Source organism: Natator depressus, chromosome 6 (genome assembly GCF_965152275.1).
Source record: "Natator depressus isolate rNatDep1 chromosome 6, rNatDep2.hap1, whole genome shotgun sequence".
Classification (NCBI taxonomy): domain Eukaryota; kingdom Metazoa; phylum Chordata; order Testudines; family Cheloniidae; genus Natator; species Natator depressus.
The window spans coordinates 66,060,104-66,081,450 of NC_134239.1; the positions used below are offsets into that span (position 1 = coordinate 66,060,104).

The window sequence follows — 21,347 nt, forward strand, 5'->3', positions numbered from 1 at the left end:
AACACATGTTAAGTCCCATTTCAGCCCTGTTTTGAGTACAGGCACAAAGACAAATTTCACCCTACAAATATAGATAGATCTCATTGGTGAATTGATGGCTAAGGGTGAAATTTTGGCTTCACTGAAGTCAATGACAAACTCCCATTAACTTCATTGTTCCATGAAGTTCCAAATTCATTCCAGAATTTCACACTTAATAAATTATCTGAATGCAAAATGTTTCTGTGAGAGCTGTAACATGAATTTTTCCTTTATTTTTATTTTTATACCCAAGAACACTGGAACTATTTTGGGGTAGATGAGAGCCTGGGTCCAGTAGCTGTGAGCATTAGAAGAGAAAAACCAGATGAAATAAAAGAAAATGGACCTCTGTATAACTACCGCATCATTTTCAGAACCAGTGAGGTAAGCAAAGTATGAGTGGAATAAGAGGGGAAGAAACTAGTAATGAACAGGCAAAGCCAGATAGTATGTGGTGAAATCATAGATCCAGGTAGTTGTTGTATTGAAGATATTGGAAACCAGAAGGAAGCCTGTTTGTTGCTCATCATGATACATTTTTGTCTTCCACGTGTAAATATGCTACAGTAATCTCCTTACCAAGAACCATAATAAATTATATTGTACAGAATAAAAATAAATATATCACAAAGTGAACTATACAGTAGCATCCCACAAATAAACAGTATATTTGAGCAAATCACTTTGGTTAGGGCTTGAAAAATTTCCTGGACATCATGGTGAGAGGCAAGTAAGAGAGTATGGAACATTCCCCACCCTAACACTTTAGGTGGCAGTGCATTGGTCTCAGAAGCCTACTGTATTTTTAACAGCTAACTAGTGTACATGTGGAGGGGAGGTGGGGTAAGCAGATGGGGACAGTGTACAGAATTAGCCTTCTTTTCAGATGCTGAGTCTGGGCTTTATTGTTGGTCCCATCTTTCCTGGATAGTAAATGTTTGATAGATTGGACGCTTTCCCACAGATTCTTCTTTCTTTTCATTCCCTCCCTTCCTCCCTCCCTCTCAGCTGCTACAAGAACAGTGTTTCTTTTCCTCTTTGCTTTTTTTCTAGCAGAACAAAACGATCCTTCCTTCCAAACTGGGAAATTTCATTCTCTTCCTCTTCTTTTTCCTCTCACATTCAGATTACATCTCCACCATTGTTGCTGTTTATGGCACATTTATTTTAAGAGTGGCTATCTTCATTGCTGCAGTTCTTATCCTTTAGCTGGAGTGAAGATGACCAGACTCTTTGTCAATCTCAATCTCCTGCTCTGTAAATTTAAGCAACAGAAATTACTAATCTTCAGCTGCTTCTAAGAATTCTGTCTCTGCTGGGGGAGTGAGGAGGTGTGGTCTGTACTTATGCAGGTGTTGGTTCCATCATTTCTTCCTCCTATTGGTAGATTTCTGGAGCAGCAAAATGAAATCTGAAACCACTGGTTAGTGCCAGTCCTTTTGTTCAAACTGCTGGGGCAGCAGAAGTGAAACTGACCAATCTCTTGTAAATTACACTTTGTTACAACAAAGAGATTGTTTCACTCTTGGGAGAATTTTGTCAGTGGCAAATAGGGGAAGATGCTTTTTTAAAGCTGTCTTATGTCTGAAGATGTGTGTTCCATTTGTTGTTGAGTTTTATTATAAAAAGGCACACACAATTGTTTGGCACACCCAAGGGTATGGCACAGGTTGTAAAAGCAATTACAGATTTTCCGACTGTTGCTTTCTGTGTAGCTTGCTAACTTTAACTTACTTGACATTTACACTCATCTTATAAAGCTATTGAAACTTTCCTTCCCACCATTAATTTCAATTAACGTTATATGTAAGGTAACTATGATGTAACTTTCTTCTCCTAGAACATTCAAATGGACACATTACTTAGTTTATCTCGTCTGAAGTATTCAGTTCAAATGCAGTTCAGTGTACAACTAGGACTTTTGTTTCCTATTTAAAGTTCAAACTCTGATAAATAAAGATTAGCGTTCACCTTGCAGACCACCTCAGGCTAAACTTAGAGTACCACTGGCAAAAGTTGTGGGGTTTTTTGTGTCTTATATCTAATTTACACTTAGGGATTTTTTTTAATCTTATTTTATTAGTTTATGCGAGACATCCCATATCTTGCAACAGAATAGTAGTCCTTTTGGATGAGTAAATAAGATAATGGAAGGATGCGTGTAAAAAAAATAGAACTACTGTGTTTTCCGTACTAAATTAAAATAAAGTTTGCATAGACTTATTACTGGATAAATAATTAGGTAAATGAGTTTTTTAACTCTATTGCTGCTTTAAATTTAGTCCAGCTTTGTCGTAACCATAAATTACTACGTAATAGCTTTTGCATATTCTTCCTTCAAGTCTGTAAGTAGTGTTTTGAGAATCGAGATGGGTAAGCTTGCAAGTATTCTCACCTTAGCATCCCAGCCTCGGCTTCAGTGAATCATAAATCATCAAAATGCAGAACTGGAAAGGACCTTGATAGGTCATCTAGTCCAGTCCCTGCACTGAGGCAGGACTAAGTATTATCTAGACCATCCATGACAGGTGTTTGGAAAAATGTTTGACATTTGACAGGTGTTTGGTGTTTTTATAAATCTCTAATGACAAAGATTCCACAACTTCCGTAGGTAATTTGTTCCTGTGCTTAATTTGCCCTTACAGTTAGGAAGTTTTTCCTACTGTCCTACCTAAATCTCCCTTGCTGCAGTTTAAACTAGGGCTGTCAAGTGGTTAAAAAATTAATTACAATTAATCATGCTGTTAAACAATAATAGAATACTATTTATTTAAATATTTGTGGATGTTTTCTACATTTTCAAATATATTAATTTCATTTACACCACAGAATACAAAGTGTACAGTGCTCACTTTATGTTTATTTTTATTACAAATATTTTTCACTTTAAAAACCAAAAGAAATAGTACTGTATTTTTCAATTCAACCAATACAAGTACTATAGTGTAATTTCTTTATCATGCAAGTTGAACTTACAAATGTAGAATTATGTACAAAAAAACCCTGCATTCAAAAAAAAAAAAAAAAAAAGTAAAACTTTAGAGCCTATAAATCTAATCAGTCCTACTTCTTGTTCAGCCAATCACTCAGACAAACAATTCTGTTTACATTTGCAGAAGATAATGCAATTGAAATATTTGAAAATGTAGAAGTACATCCAAAATATTTAATAAATTTCAATTGGTATTCTATTGTTTAAGAGTGCGATTAATCACGATTAATTTTGAGTTAATCGCATGAGTTAACTGCGATTAATCGACAGCCCTAGTTTAAACCCATTACTACTTGTCCTGTCTTCAGTGGATGAGAACAACATTTTACGTACTTGAAGACTGTTATCATGTCCCCCCTCAGTCTTCTTTTGTCCAGAATAAACAAACCCAGTTTTTTCAGTCTTTCCTCATAGGTCATGTTTTCTAGACCTTTAATAATTTTTGTTGCTTTCCTTGACTTTTTCCAGTTTGTGCACATCTTTCCTGAAGCACGGTGCCCAGAACTGGACACAGTATTCCAGTTGAGGCCTTATCAGTGCTGAGTAGAATGGAAGAATTACTTCTCGTGTCTTGCTTATAAAACTACTGCAAATATTATCCCAGAATGAGTTTTTTACAACAGTTTTATACTGATGACTCATATTTAGTTTGTGATCTACTATAAGCCTCAGATCCTTTTCTGTAGCACTCCTTCCAAGGCTGTCATTTCCCATTTTGTATGTGTGCTATTGATTATTCCTTCCTAAGTGGAGTACTTTGCATTTGTCCTTATGGAATTTCATCTTATTTATTTCAGACCATTTCTACAGTTTTTCAAGATCATTTTGAATTCTAATCCTGTCCTCCAAAGTGCTTGCAATCCCTCCCAGCATGGTATCATGCACAAACTTTAAGTGTACTCTGTATGCCATTATCAAAATAATTTATGAAGATATTGAATAGAATCGGACTCAGGACTGATTCCTACGGGACCTCACTTCATATGCCCTTCCAGCTTGGCTGTGAACCATTGATAACTACTCTCTGAGTACAGTTTTCCCACTGGTTGTGAACTAACCTTATAGTACGTTTGGCTAGGCTATATTTCCCTAGTTTGCTTATGAGAATGTTGGGTGAGACAGTACTAACATCAAGATATATCACATCTACTGCTTCCCGCCTAGCCACAAAGCTTGTTACCCTGTGTAAAAAGGGATATTAGGTTGGTATAACATGATTTGTTCTTGACAAATTCATGTTGACTATTACTTATCACCTTATATCTTCCAGGTGCTTACAAACTGACTGACTGATTATTTGCTCCATTACCTTTCCAGGTACCAAAGTTAAGCTGACTGGTCTAAAATTTCCATGGTTGTCCATATTCTCCTTTTTATAGATAGATAGTATGTTCTCTTCAGCCAGGTATTTCATTAGACCCTGCTGACTTGAAGACATCTAACTTGCCTAAGTAATTCTTAGCTTGCTTTTCCCCTATTTTAGCCTCAGATCCTACCCAGTTTACCTAGATGTTTGCTATGATAGCTGTCCAGTCACTGCTAACCTTTTTGGTGAAAACAGAAACCAAAAAGGAATTTAACACTTTAGCCCTTGCTGCATTTTCTGTTGTTGTCTTTTCCTCCTCGCTGAGTAATGGGCCTACTCTGTCCTGGGGTCTTCCCCTTGCTTCTAATGTATTTGTAAAATGTTTTCTTGTTATCCTTTATGTCCCTAGCTAGTTTAATCTCGTTTTGTGCCTTGGGCTTTCTAATTTTGCCCCAACATGCTTGTGGTGTTTGTTTATAATCATCTTTTGGTTAAGCTAAGGTGGTCTGTTACCATGCCTCCTATCTTTCCTATGCATTGGGGTAGTTTCCTCTTATTCCAATATCTCTCTAAAAAACTGCCAACTCTCCGGAATGTTTCTGTCTTAGACTTGGTTCCCCTGGGATCTTACCTATCAATTCTCTGAGTTTCCTAAAGTCTGCCTTCTTGAAGTCCATTATGTTTGTTGTGCTGTTTTCATGTGCACTAGCACAAGAAAGATCCAAATAGAAAGCGCACACAAAACCCCCCCAAAAAGAAAAGGAATACTTGTGGCATCTTAGAGACTAACCAATTTATTTGAGCATAAGCTTTTGTGAGCTACAGCTCACTTCATCGGAAAGCTTATGGTCAAATAAATTGGTTAGTCTCTAAGGTGCCACAAGTACTCCTTTTCTTTTTGCGAATACAGACTAACATGGCTGTTACTCTAAACCCGCCCCCCCCCAAGTAAATAGAGAAACAATTTTACATTTATAGTTTCTTTTTAAGTTACTGCCCTTTTCTAGTAAAGTATCATCACTAAATCCAAATTTTCTACATTTTTATACTATATCGGATCAATACAATATCACAGTCCGAGTTTCATGTGAACATATAAATCCCATTACATGTTCCCAAATGTAAGCAGCGCACACACAAAAAACATTCTCTAAGAACTGTTGTGGATTTGATTGATTGGTTTTTTTTTAAGTTGATTCTAATGCTGGGAAAAAGTGCTGGGTTAACAGCTCTGGAGACTGAAGTTCTGTATTTACAGAATGGGTGTGCAGGATGCGCTGCCCCACTTTGCCTAGCCAATATACCTTAGTCCGAACTGGAGGGATCATCTCTAGGCATGAGAGAGGGATTTATTCTCTTCTCTTTCAATCTGTCATAGAATCTTCCATGAATTACAATGAATGGTATCAATTAGTACCGTCTGTTGGTGATTTTTTGACTTGAACGCTGTTACATATAAATTGGACTAGGTCAACCAAACCACTTCACATAGTGTAGGTCATTGAATTGAGAAATACTATACTTTAAACACACAAGTACAAATGGACTCCTGTTATAATTAACTATTGTAAAATAATGGCACACTAAAGATCATTAATGTGTTCATTTATAGGTCTCAATTTAAAAGAGAAATATTTTTTTTTCACGCATAGAAATAACTGGCTTCCAATAAATCAATCAAATAAAATACATTGATAATCTAAATTGCTTTATAAGCTACAAGTAAATCTGACTAGATTGTTGCAGCTTGATTGGCCAATATACTGAGCATTAATTTTGTGACAGGGTCCAATGAAATCCAAATTCATAGCATACTACATGTATAGTGGCACCCAACATACAAAATGGAGGACAAATAGCAAAATAAAACCCTAACTGGGCAGTATTTTTGAATTATTTTTCCATATAAAAGATTTGGCTTATAACAGCAACTATTTTGGGACATAGCACTTCTGGGGTATTTAATGATTGCCTAGGGTTAATACCTGAAGTGCATAACTCTTACTGGTTGGCTATTGATCCTCAGGAAATTCCCTCTACGTTTGTTGCTTAAACTCAGGGCTTGTCTACATTGAACACTCAAGAAAGGTAAGGCGAATCAAGTAAAGATGTAAAGTCAATGTGCATAAATTAAATTGTGTTAACTTCTCTTCCCTCTTCCTCTGCCCTACTCCCATCCCTTTGCTTTCTTCAGGACTAAAGTGGCCTAAAATACCTGTAACTTAATCCTCCTCCTCTTCTTTAATTTACACACATTGGCTTCCTAACTTTAGTTGTGTTCCCTTAATGTTCCTGTGTAGACATGTCCTCAGATTCCTTCTGAAGTGAAGCTGTTGAGGGGAAGGAGAGAGGAGAAGATGCTTATGTTTTGGTGCTTTGCTTCATTCATAACAAAAACCTATGTCTGTTCTAAATTACTGTTTGCTTTAATATAATCTGGGTTTTATTTATAAACTGATATTTTGTTTGGAAATATGTCAGTCATTTTTGTGTTTAAAAGAGAATTTTTTTTCTGTTTTTGAATAAAAGACCTTCATGTAGTTAGAGCTTATTTATATACTCTCTCTCTAGATATATATATATACATACACACACTGTATATGCAGGTAAGTTTGCCCTCAAACATTTATGTGGGACATCTGTTGAATATCCTTCCCTTTTAGCCAACCTCATAGTTGGAATTTTCTGAAACTCATAAGCAGATGAAATTCTCATGTTTTGTAAAGTTCTTGCAGCTCTCACTAGGTCTGTCTCATTGAATATTTCATCTTTCAGGTTTATCTCAGTTCTCATTGCTTAATACTAAAGCCTTACAAGTCTGCTTTCTTCTCATGATACTGGGGTCAATTTTAAATTTGACCTGCTACCTGGATTTTCACAAGAGAAATGTGAACTTCTGTGTCTCTCCCCTAAGTATTAATTTCATACAAAATGTGAGCCTCTGGAGACTATTATAAAGCACTTGCAGTATCATGTCTAGTATTTGGTATCATAATTAATAACATTCTGCACATCTGTATCTATTTATACAACATGAGTTACTTAAATCTCTCAAATACTATTGAGAGTTGGAGAGGTAGTATTGTTCTTGTTTACTCATAGGTACACTGGGATTCTGAAAGGCTGACTTGCCCTCGATGTCACAGCAAGTCAGTGACAAAGTCAGGAATAGGCCTAGGAGTCCTGAGTCAGTTCTCTGCTCTTGCCAATAGTTGATACTTCCTCCCCAAATATGTCAAAATAATTTATTATTTCTGTGTTCTAGCTTCTGACTTTAAGAGGCTCTGTGCTGGAAGATGCTATCCCTTCAACTGCAAAGCATTGCACAGCCAGAGGACTTCCCTTAAAAGAAGTGCTTGAACATGTAGTTCCTGAGCTGAATATCCATTGCCTCAGATTGGCTTTCAACACTCCTAAAGTCACAGAGCAGCTTATGAAACTGGATGAACAAGGGGTAAGTCCCAAGTTAAAGAATAAGAAAGACTCTTCAGCGTTATAAAATTAAATTGGGAGACCTGCACTGAAGTTCAAAATTATCTGTTCGTCTTGTATAGCAGCATTTTACTTCAGTATTTTAGTTCAAATGGGGCATTTGCACAATGTTGGAAGTTGAAATGACTGTCTTTTTCATCAAGTCTTCCAGTATTTTTGGAATTCTTAAAATTAAACTCACCGTGTTGAATTGTTAAATGTTTGCTGTTATGAGGTAAACAGTGACTGAAGGGGAAAATTCTGATTTTGCCTGCTAACTTTTTATTAGACATTACTCATGTAAAATCTGAATTCAAATTAATTTTCTTGCTAGTTGGGGATTTGTTTCATCACAATAGATTATAATTAAGACTTTGCATAGCTCAGTGAAATGAAAATTGTGGACGTGCATTCACTTACTCTCTCACACAGTTCTCTGGCCAAAGTGGAAGGGACATTGTAAAGAAGATTAAACCTTAAAAATTAACTTTAATGGCAGTTGTTCCATTTAATCACTCTTATTTTAAGGATTCCAGCCCTTATTTTTTTAAAACTGCTCTTTTGGTGCTATTGTACTGAAAAGATAAAAATCTCCCAAGGTACTGAATTCTTCACTGCTGTGCATTGTACTCAGTGCAATGCATGTTACTTCTGCAAGGGTTTTTTTTCTTAAACAAGAAGTAGAATGACAATTTTAAAAGAACATTTTCAAAACTAACTCTCTATGCTTTCTCCAGTTCTGATTAATAGAAGTCTTAAAGTGTTGATGGAGATCAGATATTGGCTCACTACTAATTTCCTGGAAAAACTTGCCTGTTTGGTGAGGTAATTAACATCAGATGATGGTTTGTTGAGCATCGGCTGGTCTCTAGCGTGTTTTAGACTGGCCATCAGAAAATCTTTTGTGAGGGTGGCTTTCATCACTGAATTTCACTAACCAGAAGGTATATGTTTGCATATCTGACATGCACTTATCCTACAAGTTTGACTATGCAGAGGAAACACTCTTAAAGAGCTACAGTCACTGGTAAACCACTTGTTTTATTTTTAAAGACTGTTGTCACTGCATATTCAGCCTAGAAGCCCATCTGTCCCTCTTCCTTCGAGTTCTACTCTCTTAATCATTCTGGGTTTAGCAGAAAGAGCTGATGTAGTTTTGCACTGCATGGTCTCCTCCTTTTGGTGCTGAAGTTTGGCCTTGCAAGGCACTGCTAGTCTAGTCCTCATGGGAATTGGCTTTCTAGTGGTTTCCTGAAACTCAGCAATGCCAGGGAGTTCATCACACAAGTGTGAACATATAGAGGTGAAACCATTCAAAGAGCCACAATTACTGTTAAATAACTTTTCTTTAGTGGTTTTGGCTGGCTTTTTCGAAGGTACAAAGCACAGTCAGGCCTCTCACTTTCATTGATTGCCAATGGGAGCTGAGGACTTAACACCTGTGCCTTTGAAAATTTCCCACTTTGTAGACTAGCTAAAGACTAGCTTTTTGATTAATTTAGAACTTTAATGGTCCAGATGTAGTTGGTGGGTGTCACATCCTTTGTCCTACAACATCTGTGTGGGCAGCTGTAAAAAAACAAACAAAAAAACCTTAGTAATTGGCAGTGCAACTAACACTTAAAAAGGAATGCCATGTAATGTAACTGTTAAGAATATAGAATATTATTTTATATAAGATATTAGTAAAATAAGCCAAATTATAATTTATTTACCTCTTGCATAGAAAAAAATTTGTAAAATGCATTGCAAAATAACTGTTTTAAGTAGAGAAGAGACAAGCCCAGAATCTTAACATCAAGGATTGTTTTTACTGATGTGAAACAAGTGGCACACATCCTTCTTCCACAAGGTGGTTTAAATGAATCTCATAGAATCGGTCATCTTATGTTGTGCATTGCAGATTGAATTTAAAAGGAACAATATGCCCTTTAGGTCTCTTGAGTTACGTGTGATATCAATCCATTTTGTACATTTCATTTTATTTTACTAAATAGTTATTGATCCCTGCAAAAAGTTTAAATTGTTGCAAAGAGTTGTATCATTGCATAGGTTTCAGATGAATCTGATTTAGAATATGATACCAAGAGTTTGAGATCACCCCATGTTGATTTTGTTTTGTTTAAAAGGTAAATTCAAGGTCTTGTATAACCTTATTTAGAATCTTGAAATAAAATTTCTCTAGGGAAGAAAATACCATTAAGTTTGTTAAAAGGCATGATTGAAAAATGTAGACTTTCTTTTCTTGTAAAAATCCTTTTTGAAATCAAGAACATGAGGAATCAGGGATGTGGAAAAGGTTAGGAATTGGAGTAGGTCTTTTGAGATCAGTACAGATAGTGAAATATGTTGACTTCTTGTGCTCCTGAAAAACTTACTGCTATATTTGTAAGACTTGATTCAGATATGTATTTGGGAGTTATGTAGTTGAGCAGAGTAAAAATATTGCCCTTTCATGCCTAGGGGGATGTAGATAAAATAATTCCACTTCTAATCACAAAATTATCCACATATGGTGGAGATTATTTGTCTGCTTACCCGGGAACCCCTTCTGAAGACTGCAGCTAACATGGGGTTCTGAGTGTTTTGATATGAATACTTTTGCGCAGGTAAAGCCAAGTGTTATTTCTGTAGAATATAAAACTACTTGTGTTGGGATATAGTCATAGAAATGTAGTGCTGGAAGGGACCTCACGAGGTCACCTATTCCATTCCTGCACACGGAGGCAGGACCAAGTATTCCTTAAACCATCTTTGAGAGGTGTTGTTCTTAAAAACCTCCAATGATGGATATGCACAATCTCCCTTGGCAATTTATTCCAGTGCTTAACTATTCTTATAGTTAGGTTAGATATTAGGAAAAACTCTCTAACTCAACTTTGCTGCAGATTAAGCTGATTACTATTTGTCTTACCTGCAGTGCACAGGAGGACAATTGGTCTTTGTCCTCTTTGAGGCAGCCCTTAATGTATTATGAAGACTATTATCAGGTAACCCCCACCCAGGCTTTTTTTCTCAAGACTAAATATGCCCAGTTTTTTTGTGTGTCCTCATTGGTCAGGTTTTCTGAACCTTTTATCATTTGTTGTTCTCATCTGGAGACTCTTGAATTTATCTACATCTTTCTTAGTGTTGCACCCAAAACTGAACCCAATACGCTAGTTTAAGGTCTCACCAGTGTTGACTAGAGTGGAATAATTGCCTCCTATGTCTTACATATGACATGCTGGTTAACACACCCCAAAGTATTAGCCAGTTTTGTAACTGCATCACATTGGTGGCTCATGTTCAATTTGTGATCCACTAGAACCCCCATATCCCTTTCTGCAATACTGCTGCCTAGCCAGTTATTTTACATGTTGTAATTGTGCATTTGATCTGTTCTTCCTTAGTATAGTACTTTGGGAAGTTTGTCTTGTTGATTTCAGACCAATTCTCCAAGGTCCTTTTGAATTTTATCAAGGTCCTTTTGAATGTTAATCCTGTCCTCCAAAACCCTTGCAACCCCTGCCAGCTGTTGGCATCCACAAATTTTATAAGCATACTCTTCTCCTCATAATCCAAGTAATTAATGAATAGTACTGGACCCACGATTGACCCCTGTGGGACCCCACTAGATACGTTCTCCTAGTTTGATAGTGAAGTATTTAGAATACTTGTTGAATATGTTTTTTCAGTGGGTTCATAGATATTTAGGTCAAAAGGGACCATTATGATCATCTAGTCTGACCTCCTGCACAACGCAGGCCACAGAATTTCACCCACCACTCCTGCAAAAAACCTCACACCTATATCTGTGCTATTGAAGTCCTCAAATCGTAGTTTAAAGACTTCAAGGAGCAGAGAATCCTCCAGCAAGTGACCCGTGCCCCATACTACAGAGGAAGGCGAAAAACCTCCAGGGCCTCTTCCAATCTGCCCTGGAGGAAAATTCCTTCCCGACCCCAAATATGGCGATCAGCTAAACCCTGAGCATATGGGCAAGATTCATCAGCCAGATACTACAGAAAATTCTTTCCTGGGTAACTCAGATCCCACCCCATCTAATATCCCATCACAGGCCATTGGGCCTATTACCAAAACCATGTTATCCCATCATACCATCTCCTCCATAAACTTATCTAGTTTAATCTTAAAGCCAGATAGATCTTTTGCCCCCACTGGTTCCCTTGGAAGGCTATTCCAAAACTTCACTCCTCTGATGGTTAGAAACCTTCGTCTAATTTCTAGTCTAAATTTCCTGGTGGCCAGTTTATATCCATTTGTTCTTGTGTCCACATTGGTACTGAGCTTAAATAATTCTTCTCCCTCTCCGGTATTCATCCCTCTGATATATTTATAGAGAGCAATCATATCTGCCCTCAACCTTCTTTTAGTTAGGCTAAACAAGCCAAGCTCCTTGAGTCTCCTTTCATAAGACAAGTTTTCCATTCCTTGGATCATCCTAGTAGTCCTTCTCTGTACCTGTTCCAGTTTGAATTCATCCTTCTTAAACATGGGAGACCAGAACTGCACACAGTATTCCAGGTGAGGTCTCACCAGTGCCTTGTATAACGGTACTAAAACCTCCTTATCCCTACTGGAAATACCTCTCCTGATGCATCCCAAGACCGCATTAGCTTTTTTCACGGCCATATCACATTGGCGGCTCATAGTCATCCTATGATCAACCAATACTCCAAGGTCCTTCTTCTCCTCCGTTACTTCTAATTGATGCGTCCCCAGCTTATAACTAAAATTCTTGTTATTAATCCCTAAATGCATAACCTTACACTTCTCACTATTAAATTTCATCCTATTACTATTACTCCAGTTTACAAGGTCATCCAGATCCTCCTGTATGATATTCCGGTCCTTCTCTAAATTGGCAATACCTTCCAGCTTTGTATCATCCACAAACTTTATTAGCACACTCCCGCTTTTTGTGCCGAGGTCAGTAATAAAAAGATTAAATAAGATTGGTCCCCAAACCGATCCTTGAGGAACTCCACTGGTAACCTCCCTCCAGCCTGACAGTTCACCTTTCAGTAGGACCCGTTGTAGTCTCCCCTTTAACCAATTCCTTATCCACCTTTCAATTTTCCTATTGATCCCCATCTTATCCAATTTAACTAATAATTCCCCATGTGGCACGGTATCAAACGCCTTACTAAAATCTAGGTAAATTAGATCCACTGTGTTTCCTTTGTCTAAAAAATCTGTTACTTTCTCAAAGAAGGAGATCAGGTTGGTTTGGCACGATCTACCTTTTTTAAAACCATGTTGTATTTTGTCCCATTTACCATTGACCTCAATGTCCTTAACTACCTTCTCCTTCAAAATTTTTTCCAAGACCTTGCATACTACAGATGTCAAACTAACAGGCCTATAATTACCCGGATCACTTTTTTTCCCTTTCTTAAAAATAGGAACTATGTTAGCAATTCTCCAATCATACGGTACAACCCCTGAGTTTACAGATTCGTTAAAAATTCTTGCTAATGGGCTTGCAATTTCATGTGCCAATTCCTTTAATATTCTTGGATGAACATTATCTGGGCCCCCTGATTTAGTCCCATTAAGCTGTTTGAGTTTCGCTTCTACCTCAAATATGGTAATGTCTACCTCCATATCCTCATTCCCATTTTTCATGCTACCATTATCCCTAAGATCCTCTTTAGTCTTATTAAAGCCAAAGCCCTGGCTGGGATGATTTAATTGGGGATTGGTCCTGCTTTGAGCAGGGGGTTGGTCTAGATGACCTCCTGAGATCCCTTCCAACCCTGATGTTCTATGATTCTAAGACTGAGGCAAAGTATTTGTTTAGATATTAGGCCATGCCTAGATTATCATTGACCTCCACTCCATCCTCAGTGTTTAGCAGTCCCACTTCTTCTTTCTTTTTCTTCTTATTTATATGGCTATAGAACCTTTTACTATTGGTTTTAATTCCCTTTGCAAGGTCCAACTCTACTTGACTTTTAGCCTGTCTCACTTTATCCCTACATGTTCTAACCTCAATAAGGTAGCTTTCCTTGCTGATCCCTCCCTTCTTCCACTCCCTGTATGCTTTCTGCTTTTTCTTAATCACCTCTCTGAGATGCTTGCTCATGCAGCTTGGTCTACAACTCCTGCCTATGAACTTTTTCCCCTTTCTTGGGATGCAGGCTTCCGATAGCTTCTGCAGCTTTGATTTAAAATAATCCCAGGCCTCCTCTACCTTTAGATCCATAAATTCTTCAGTCCAATCCACTTCCCTAACTAATTTCCTTAATTTTTGAAAGTCAGCCCTTTTGAAATCAAAAACCCTAGTTGCAGATTTATTTTTGTTAATCCTTCCGTTCAGTTTGAACTGAATTAGCTCATGATCACTTGAGCCAAGATTATCCCCTACAACCATTTCTTCTGTGAGGTCCTCACTATTCACCAAAACCAAATCTAAAATGGCATCCCCTCTAGTCGGTTCAGCAACTACTTGATGAAGGAATCCATCAGCTATCGCATCTAGGAAAATCTGAACCCTATTATTATTACTAGCACTCGTCCTCCAGTCTATATCTGGGAGGTTAGTCTCCCATGATCACACAGTTTCCATTAGTATTTACTTTATTAAAACATTAAAAAGGGCTCTATCCATATCCAAATTAGATCCCAGCGGTCTATAGCACACCCCAAGCACTATCCCAGGGGATGCTCTAATAGTTTTCTTCCCCAATGTAATTTTTGCCCAGACGGACTCAGTTTTATCCATTTCATCGCTTCTTATTTCTTTACATTCTACCTCATCTTTGGTATACAATGCTACTCCACCAACTTTACCTTTATTTCGGTCTTTCCTAAACAGCACATACCCTTCAATACCTGTAGTCCAGTCATGACTACTATTCCACCACGTTTCTGTTATCCCTATAATATCTGGTTTCACTTCCTGCACCAGTAGCTCAAGTTCCTCCATTTTGTTACCTAGGCTCCTCGCATTGGTGTACAAACATCTTAATTTTTGCTGTTTTGGCCTCACTCACATTCTGTACCCTATTAGGCACGGACATTCTACAGCCAGTATAACCTATTAGACTGGTATCTACACTGCCCTTCCTCCTACCCATGGCTGTATCCTCTCTTAGTTCGTTTTCTTTCCTCTCAATGCTAAAATCCGGCGTGGAGATTACCTGGACATCTCCCCCAAATTCCTAGTTTAAAGCTCTCTTAATCAGTTGTGCCAGCCTCCATCCTAGAAGTCTCTTTCCTTCCCTACTCAGATGAAGTCCATCCCGAGAGAACTGTCCTCTGTCCATGAATGCCTCCCAGTGGCCATACATCCCAAAGCCCTCCTTATAGCACCACTGCCTAGGCCATCTGTTGATAGTCATAATCTTGTCACACCTTTGTTGCCCTTCTCTAGGAACAGGCAGAATCCCACTAAAGATCACCTGAGCCTCGATTTCCTCAAGCGTCTTCCCCAGCCTAGCATAGTCTCCCTTAATACTTTCCAGCAAGAATCTAGCCGTATCATTTGTTTCCACATGAAGGATAATTAGGGGATTCTTTCCTGCTCCCTTTAGAATCCTTTTCAACCTCAGGTCTACATCCCGTATCTTAGCACCTGGAAGACAGCACACCCTCCTATTCTCTGGATCAGCTCTGGTTACAGGCCTATCTATTCTTCTCAGTAAAGAGTCCCCAATCACATAGACCTGCCTTTTCCTGGTGATAGTGCTATTCTCCAGTCTATCCCCTGTTCCCTCTGGCTGCAAGTTCTTTCCATTCCTATTCTCCCTTGTAATCCTCTTTAACCCATCCTGTATCCTCCTGGGGCTCATATTTGGTGTAATCTCCATTAACTCTTCCCCTTTTCCTATAGGACTAACCGCTCTTCTCTTCTTCCTTGCCCTTCCACCTTCAGTGACTACGTGCTAAGCCCCTTCTTCATTTTCCAACTCTGCAAACCTGTTCCTGAGCTCTGTTTCTCCTTCACTAGCCCGTCTTTTCCTCTGCCTGGTTCTTTTAGTCACGTGCTTCCACTGACCACTTTCCTCACCCAGTCTCCCCCTCAGAATTCCCCAGTCCTGCTTCCATCTGCAAGTCTGAGCTTTTCCCTTCAGATACCTCATGTCTTTGCTCCATAATCTGCTCAAACCCCTTCCTAAACTCAACCACTCTTTCCACCTGCATCTCCAAACCTTGGATCTTTTCCTCCATCAGCTCTATCAGATGGCATTTCATACAGACAAAACTCTTACTAGGTGCCCCCTCCAGGATCATGTACATACCACAGCTTCCACATCCAGTCATCCTCATTGTGTCTTCCATGACATGGGTCACTCCCACTGCTGCCTCTGTATCTGTCATAGCCTTCCCACCTAAATTCTGTTAATCTGGGAAACACAAACCACACCAAAACACCACCACCCACAGCAAAAAAAAAAAAAAAAAAAAAAAAAAAAACAAGCACCACAAGACAAACTCCCCTTTCAAACTCCCACTCAAACTCCCCTGTTTACAGCTCTGTTTGCTAGCTCCTGTGCCGCTGCAGCTGTCTGTGCCGCTGCCTGACTGGCTGGCTACTTTTTAGGACCCCTTCTCCTCCAACAGAGCTCCCACATTATAGTCGTTTCATCTAGCCCACAATTCCTTAGTTTCCTTAAGAGAAAGTCACATGGGACTGTGACAAAAGCTTTACTAAAATCAAGATAAATAATGCCTACTGTTTCCCTTCTCTCCACTAGACCAGTAACCTGATCAAAGAAGGAAAGTAGGTTGATTTGGCATGATTTCCTCTTGAGAAATCCATGTTGACTATTATTTATCAGTCTATTATCCTCTAGGTTCTTCCAAATTGATTAATAATTTGTTCCACTATCTTTCCAGGTATCAAATTAAGGGTGGCTGGTCTATAATTCCTCAGATCCTTTGTTCCTCTTTTTAAAGATATGTACTAAGATTGCCCTTCTTCAGTTCTCTGAAATGTCACCAGTCCTCCATGAGTTCTCAAAGATAATCAAAGTTCTCTGTTACCTCAGGGTGAAATCCTGCCCCTATTGACGTCATTGTGACTTTTGCCATTGACTTCAATGGGAATAGAATTTCACACTTTAATTTCTGTACAGAACTTTGAATGTAAGTAGTACTAAAAACAGCCTTGTGAGGTAAACTAGTACACCGGACCCTCGCTAGAACGCAGGATTTGGGATCCATGCCAAGTACCACGTTATAGCGGGGACTGCATTAAAATGAAATTATTGTATACAGTAAATGTCACATCCATAAACTATAGAAAATCTTAGAAAATAAACTCCTACTTTGAAGGAAACAAGAAACGAGAAAAAAAGTTTTGCTTTATTAGATTTAAAGTAGACATTACAATAAACTAGTCTAGTTTTTCTTTAAAAAGTTGGTGAGTTGCTTTTGCTTCTTGCTGCTGTGCCGCTTCCACTTAGCAAACTGCAAAAGACTATGTAGCTGCATAATTTTTATAGGCTCAACGTCTTGCTTCTCAAACCATCTCAAAGCAGTGTCTGAGCCAGCTACAGTCACAGTTGACATTGGAAAGACGTCCACTTCATCTTCCTCCTCTTCTTCCACGACGAAGGCCAATTCTTCAGCTTCTAGAATGTTGTTTAGTCGTACTGCCTGAAGAATTTGGTCATCTGTTAGACTTTCAGCAATGGGATAAAATTCTTCTGCTTCATCATCGCCTCTTATCCAGGACTTAATATTTTGTGGCAGAGCAGTTACCCCGAGCCCGGACAGTTGCTGGCACAGCTCCTGCTTCCACTCCATGTCTGTTCTTCCAACTTCCTCCTCTATAAATCCCTCAAAGTCGAATTCCTCGTCAGACTGTGGTCTGTTTTCTTCATTTTCTTCCAGGAGCGGGTGACCAAATGACTCTCTGTCCCGCCATCCAACAGCAGTTTATCGTTTCAGCGTGTAATAAATTCCAGGAATCACTGCCAATGTAAAAGAAGTCTTTTATAGTTAACATCTTCAGAAAATCGGTAACAGACAACTCGCTTTCTATCATTTTTCGTACCAAGTTCCTTCGATAGTGCTGCTTAAAAATGGCAATAACACCTTGATCAAGTGGCTGGATTTTGGAAGTCGTGTTTTTAGGTAAGTGTTCAACCCGTACTTTATCGTCACGGGTTCGGAGTCTTTCGGCCAGAGGATGCGCTGGACAGTTGTCTCGCAAAAGAACGGCCTTTTCTTCTAAGCGTTTTGCCCGCAAATGCTTTCGCACAGAAGAGACCAATTCGGTAAAGGACCATTGTTCAAAAATCTCTCTTGTCGTCCAGGAATTTTTGGACTTCTTGTACGAAAATGGCAGGCAATTTACATTTACGTGATGAAAGCACCAAGGCATGCGAGACTTTCCAAAGCACAATGGTTTTAATTTATGCTTGCCTGTTACTTTATTGTTTTGTGTGAATGCAAGGCGAACTTTTGCCTGTTTATATCCTTCTTTCTTACCTTCATCTGTTCTGACAGCCAGGGTTTTATCGGGCAACATTTTATACTAAATTCCTGTTTCGTCTGCATTGTAAACTGGTTCCTCCGAGTAACCGTCTGCCTGTAAAATTTCCCTCAGCTTTGCTGGGTACGATTGCATGGTGTCGGCGTCAGCAGAGCGTTTTTCTCCCGAAACTGCAATCTGAGAGATTCGATGTCTTTTCTGAAATCACCATAGCCAACCCGAACTCGCCTTAAAATTGCTGAATTTGCCATTAAGTTCCCAGCTGAATTTTTCTGCTTGCATGGCTATAAGCGGACCAGAGATCAGAATGCCTTTCTGCGGTTCTTGCACAAACCACGGGTACGCCGCAGAATCAAGATCGGCATCATTTGCTAAACGGGCTCGTTTTCTTTGAAGGCCATGCTCTTCATCCAGGTTATGAATGTAAATTCTGAGATTGTCAGCGTTCTTTAGCCATCCACAAAAGGTGGACTCGTTAATGCCAATGTCGCTGCTAATCTTTACCTGGGTTTCGCCATTTCTAAGTTGTTCGATAGCATCCAATTTTTCCTGCACCAAGTAAGCCTTCCTTTTGCCCAACATTTTTGACATCTTTCTAAAGATAAATACTGTACCTATAAATTTTTATTCCATTATATTTGTATGGCGTTCTAGGCCTACAGCAATCGTCTTAGGGCTTGTCTACAGTACCGTGCAGGGTCAATCTAAGATACGCAGTTCAGCTACGTGAATAGCTGATGCTCTCCCGTCGACTGCACTTGCGCTCCTCATTTGGTGGAGTACTAGAGTCGACAGGAGAGCACTCAGCGGTCATTTTATCACGTCTATACTCAAAATTGTACTGTACAGTACTTAAATTTGGGATCCATGGCCACGACCGCGTTATATCCGAATTCGCGTTATAAAGACATGCGTTCTAGCAAGGGTCTGGTATAACATTATCCCTATTTTACTCTTGGGGACACTGAAGCAGAGAAGGTAAAGTGACTTGTCCAAGTTCACATGGCAAGTCAGTAACTAATCTGAAATTAAAACTCAAGAGTTTTTGATTCCTGATTGTATGCTTGGATCATTAGACCACATTGCCACTATAAAAATAAAACTAGTGTATAACTCCAAGTAGTGTGCACATTCAAATTTGCTCTCTTAAAAATGAGAACATTGAAATTAATATTTGCTACTCCCTGAACTTAAGCTGCATCTGTCACAAATTATCCATTTTGGCTTGATGTTTTAGAATTAAGAAAGAGGGCGGGGGACAGAGGCATATTCACTGTGCCACATTATATAATCCTCTATGATTAAGTTGTGAGCTCTCTAAATTAACTATCATAACACTGGCAAAGAGTCCTGTGGCACCTTAGACTATAGACCTTCTGTTAGTCTATAAGGTGCCACAGGTCTCTTTGCCACTTTTACAGATCCAGACTAACACGGCTACCCCTCTGATACCTCATAACACTATCGCTACTGGTGCATCATCTCTTCCTAAGAAAATAGCATCCAATCGTATTTGGAGACTTTTATATTGCGTACACAGATGGTTGTTCTGAATTCAGGTTTTGCAATTTTTAGTGAATTGGAGTGTGGGAGTTTAGGTAGATTATGACAATCATAATTCAGTACATTAATTCACACATGCTCAGTAGCTATTGTTCAACACTGAGTATCTGAGCTGTTCGTAATTTGTTTATCCAAAACATTTTATCACAGTGCTTAATAGTCCACATTATTGGTTGTCTTTATAATTTAACGTTTAAAGAGGGAAGTTTCAGCTGTAGCAGTGAGAAAAGCTTTGGAAATCACCCAAAAATAGAAAGGACATGACCTGTTTGCAAGTAAGGCACAGAGCAGATTATTTCTATTTGAAGTTTTGGTAGTCTGGCTAAGTGTCTCCTTCATGAAAACTATGCAACGATTAAATAACTGTCATCACATGTTATTGAAGACATTTGAAGAGTGACATGCAAGCTATGGCTAAATCTTGCCGATTCTATTTTCAGAATGTCTCCAAGGTATGGCCTTTTTTATCCAGTCACCTAAAACTCTCATCCAAGTTCTTAATTCACATCTCAATTACCGCAGCATACTTCTCTCTAGCCTTACCAAATGCAGTCTTGTCCCACTCATATCCATTCAGAATGCTGCTTCAAAGATCATTTTCCTAGCCATTCACTTTGACCAGGTCACCCGTCTCTTTACAACCCTTCACTGGCTCCACCTTCTCTATCACCTCAAACATAAGCTGCTTTTCTTAAAGCTCTTCACAGCCTATCCCCAACCTACCTGTCATCTCTCATTTGCTAGTGAGATGTTGACTCCCTCCTCCAATCAGCCCATGATACCAGCCTCCATTGCCCACTTGTTATATTTTCAAACCAGCACCTTTGTTCTTTTTCCCATGCTGCCCATCATGCTTGGGAATAGCTAAACTGACTCATTATCCTCATTCAAAACCCTCCTCAAAACTTGCTTTCTTCCATGGAGCCTACAAAAAAAACTGACAACAACAGTTAGTCTGCTGGTGTGCTGAGACCACTGCCTATCATGCTGACTAATATTCTCTCATTGTTTCCTTGTGCTCCCCATCTGTCTTATTCTTAGATTGTAAGCACTTTGGGACAGGGACTGTCTTTTTTTTGTTCTGTTTGTACGAAAGCCTAGCTTAATGGGGTCCTGGTGCATGACCAGGGCTACTAGGTGCTATGGTAATATGAATAATAGTTGTCTCCTCTTCTGCCTTCAGTACTCCCCGAAAGTGCCTGATCAATAGTACAATGCTGAAAAAGAGGAAAAAACCTTCCTAACCCCCCCCCCCCAGTGGTTAAAGCAAGTAGACAAATTTTTAATTTTGAGTATCCCATCTTAACATGCATAACTACCAGTAATATTGATTGTAATGACTCTTGTAGAGAATGGGTCATAGAGGACCTGGGTTCTACTCCTGGCTCTGACATTGACCTGTTATGTGACCAATGGGAAATGGCTTTTTCTTTTTTCTGTGCCACTGTTGCAAATTTAACCCTTCTAATCCCTAGTTCACATGGATGGTTTTTGTGAGGCTTAATGGGCTATATACAAGTTAAAAAAATAGAAAGGAGTTGTTT

At 38.9% G+C, this 21,347-nt stretch overlaps 1 protein-coding gene across 3 annotated transcripts in view; it reads left to right on the forward strand.

Moving 5' to 3' along the window:
• Positions 1 to 21,347, forward strand: part of SIPA1L1 (signal induced proliferation associated 1 like 1) — a 161,934-nt gene that overhangs the window by 42,061 nt on the left and 98,526 nt on the right. For all 3 annotated transcript variants that reach the window (XM_074955583.1, XM_074955585.1, XM_074955584.1), the window contains 2 exons: positions 275 to 405; positions 7,585 to 7,773. In XM_074955583.1, the coding sequence (XP_074811684.1) occupies positions 275 to 405; positions 7,585 to 7,773 (320 nt within the window). The remainder of the gene's footprint in view (positions 1 to 274; positions 406 to 7,584; positions 7,774 to 21,347) is intronic.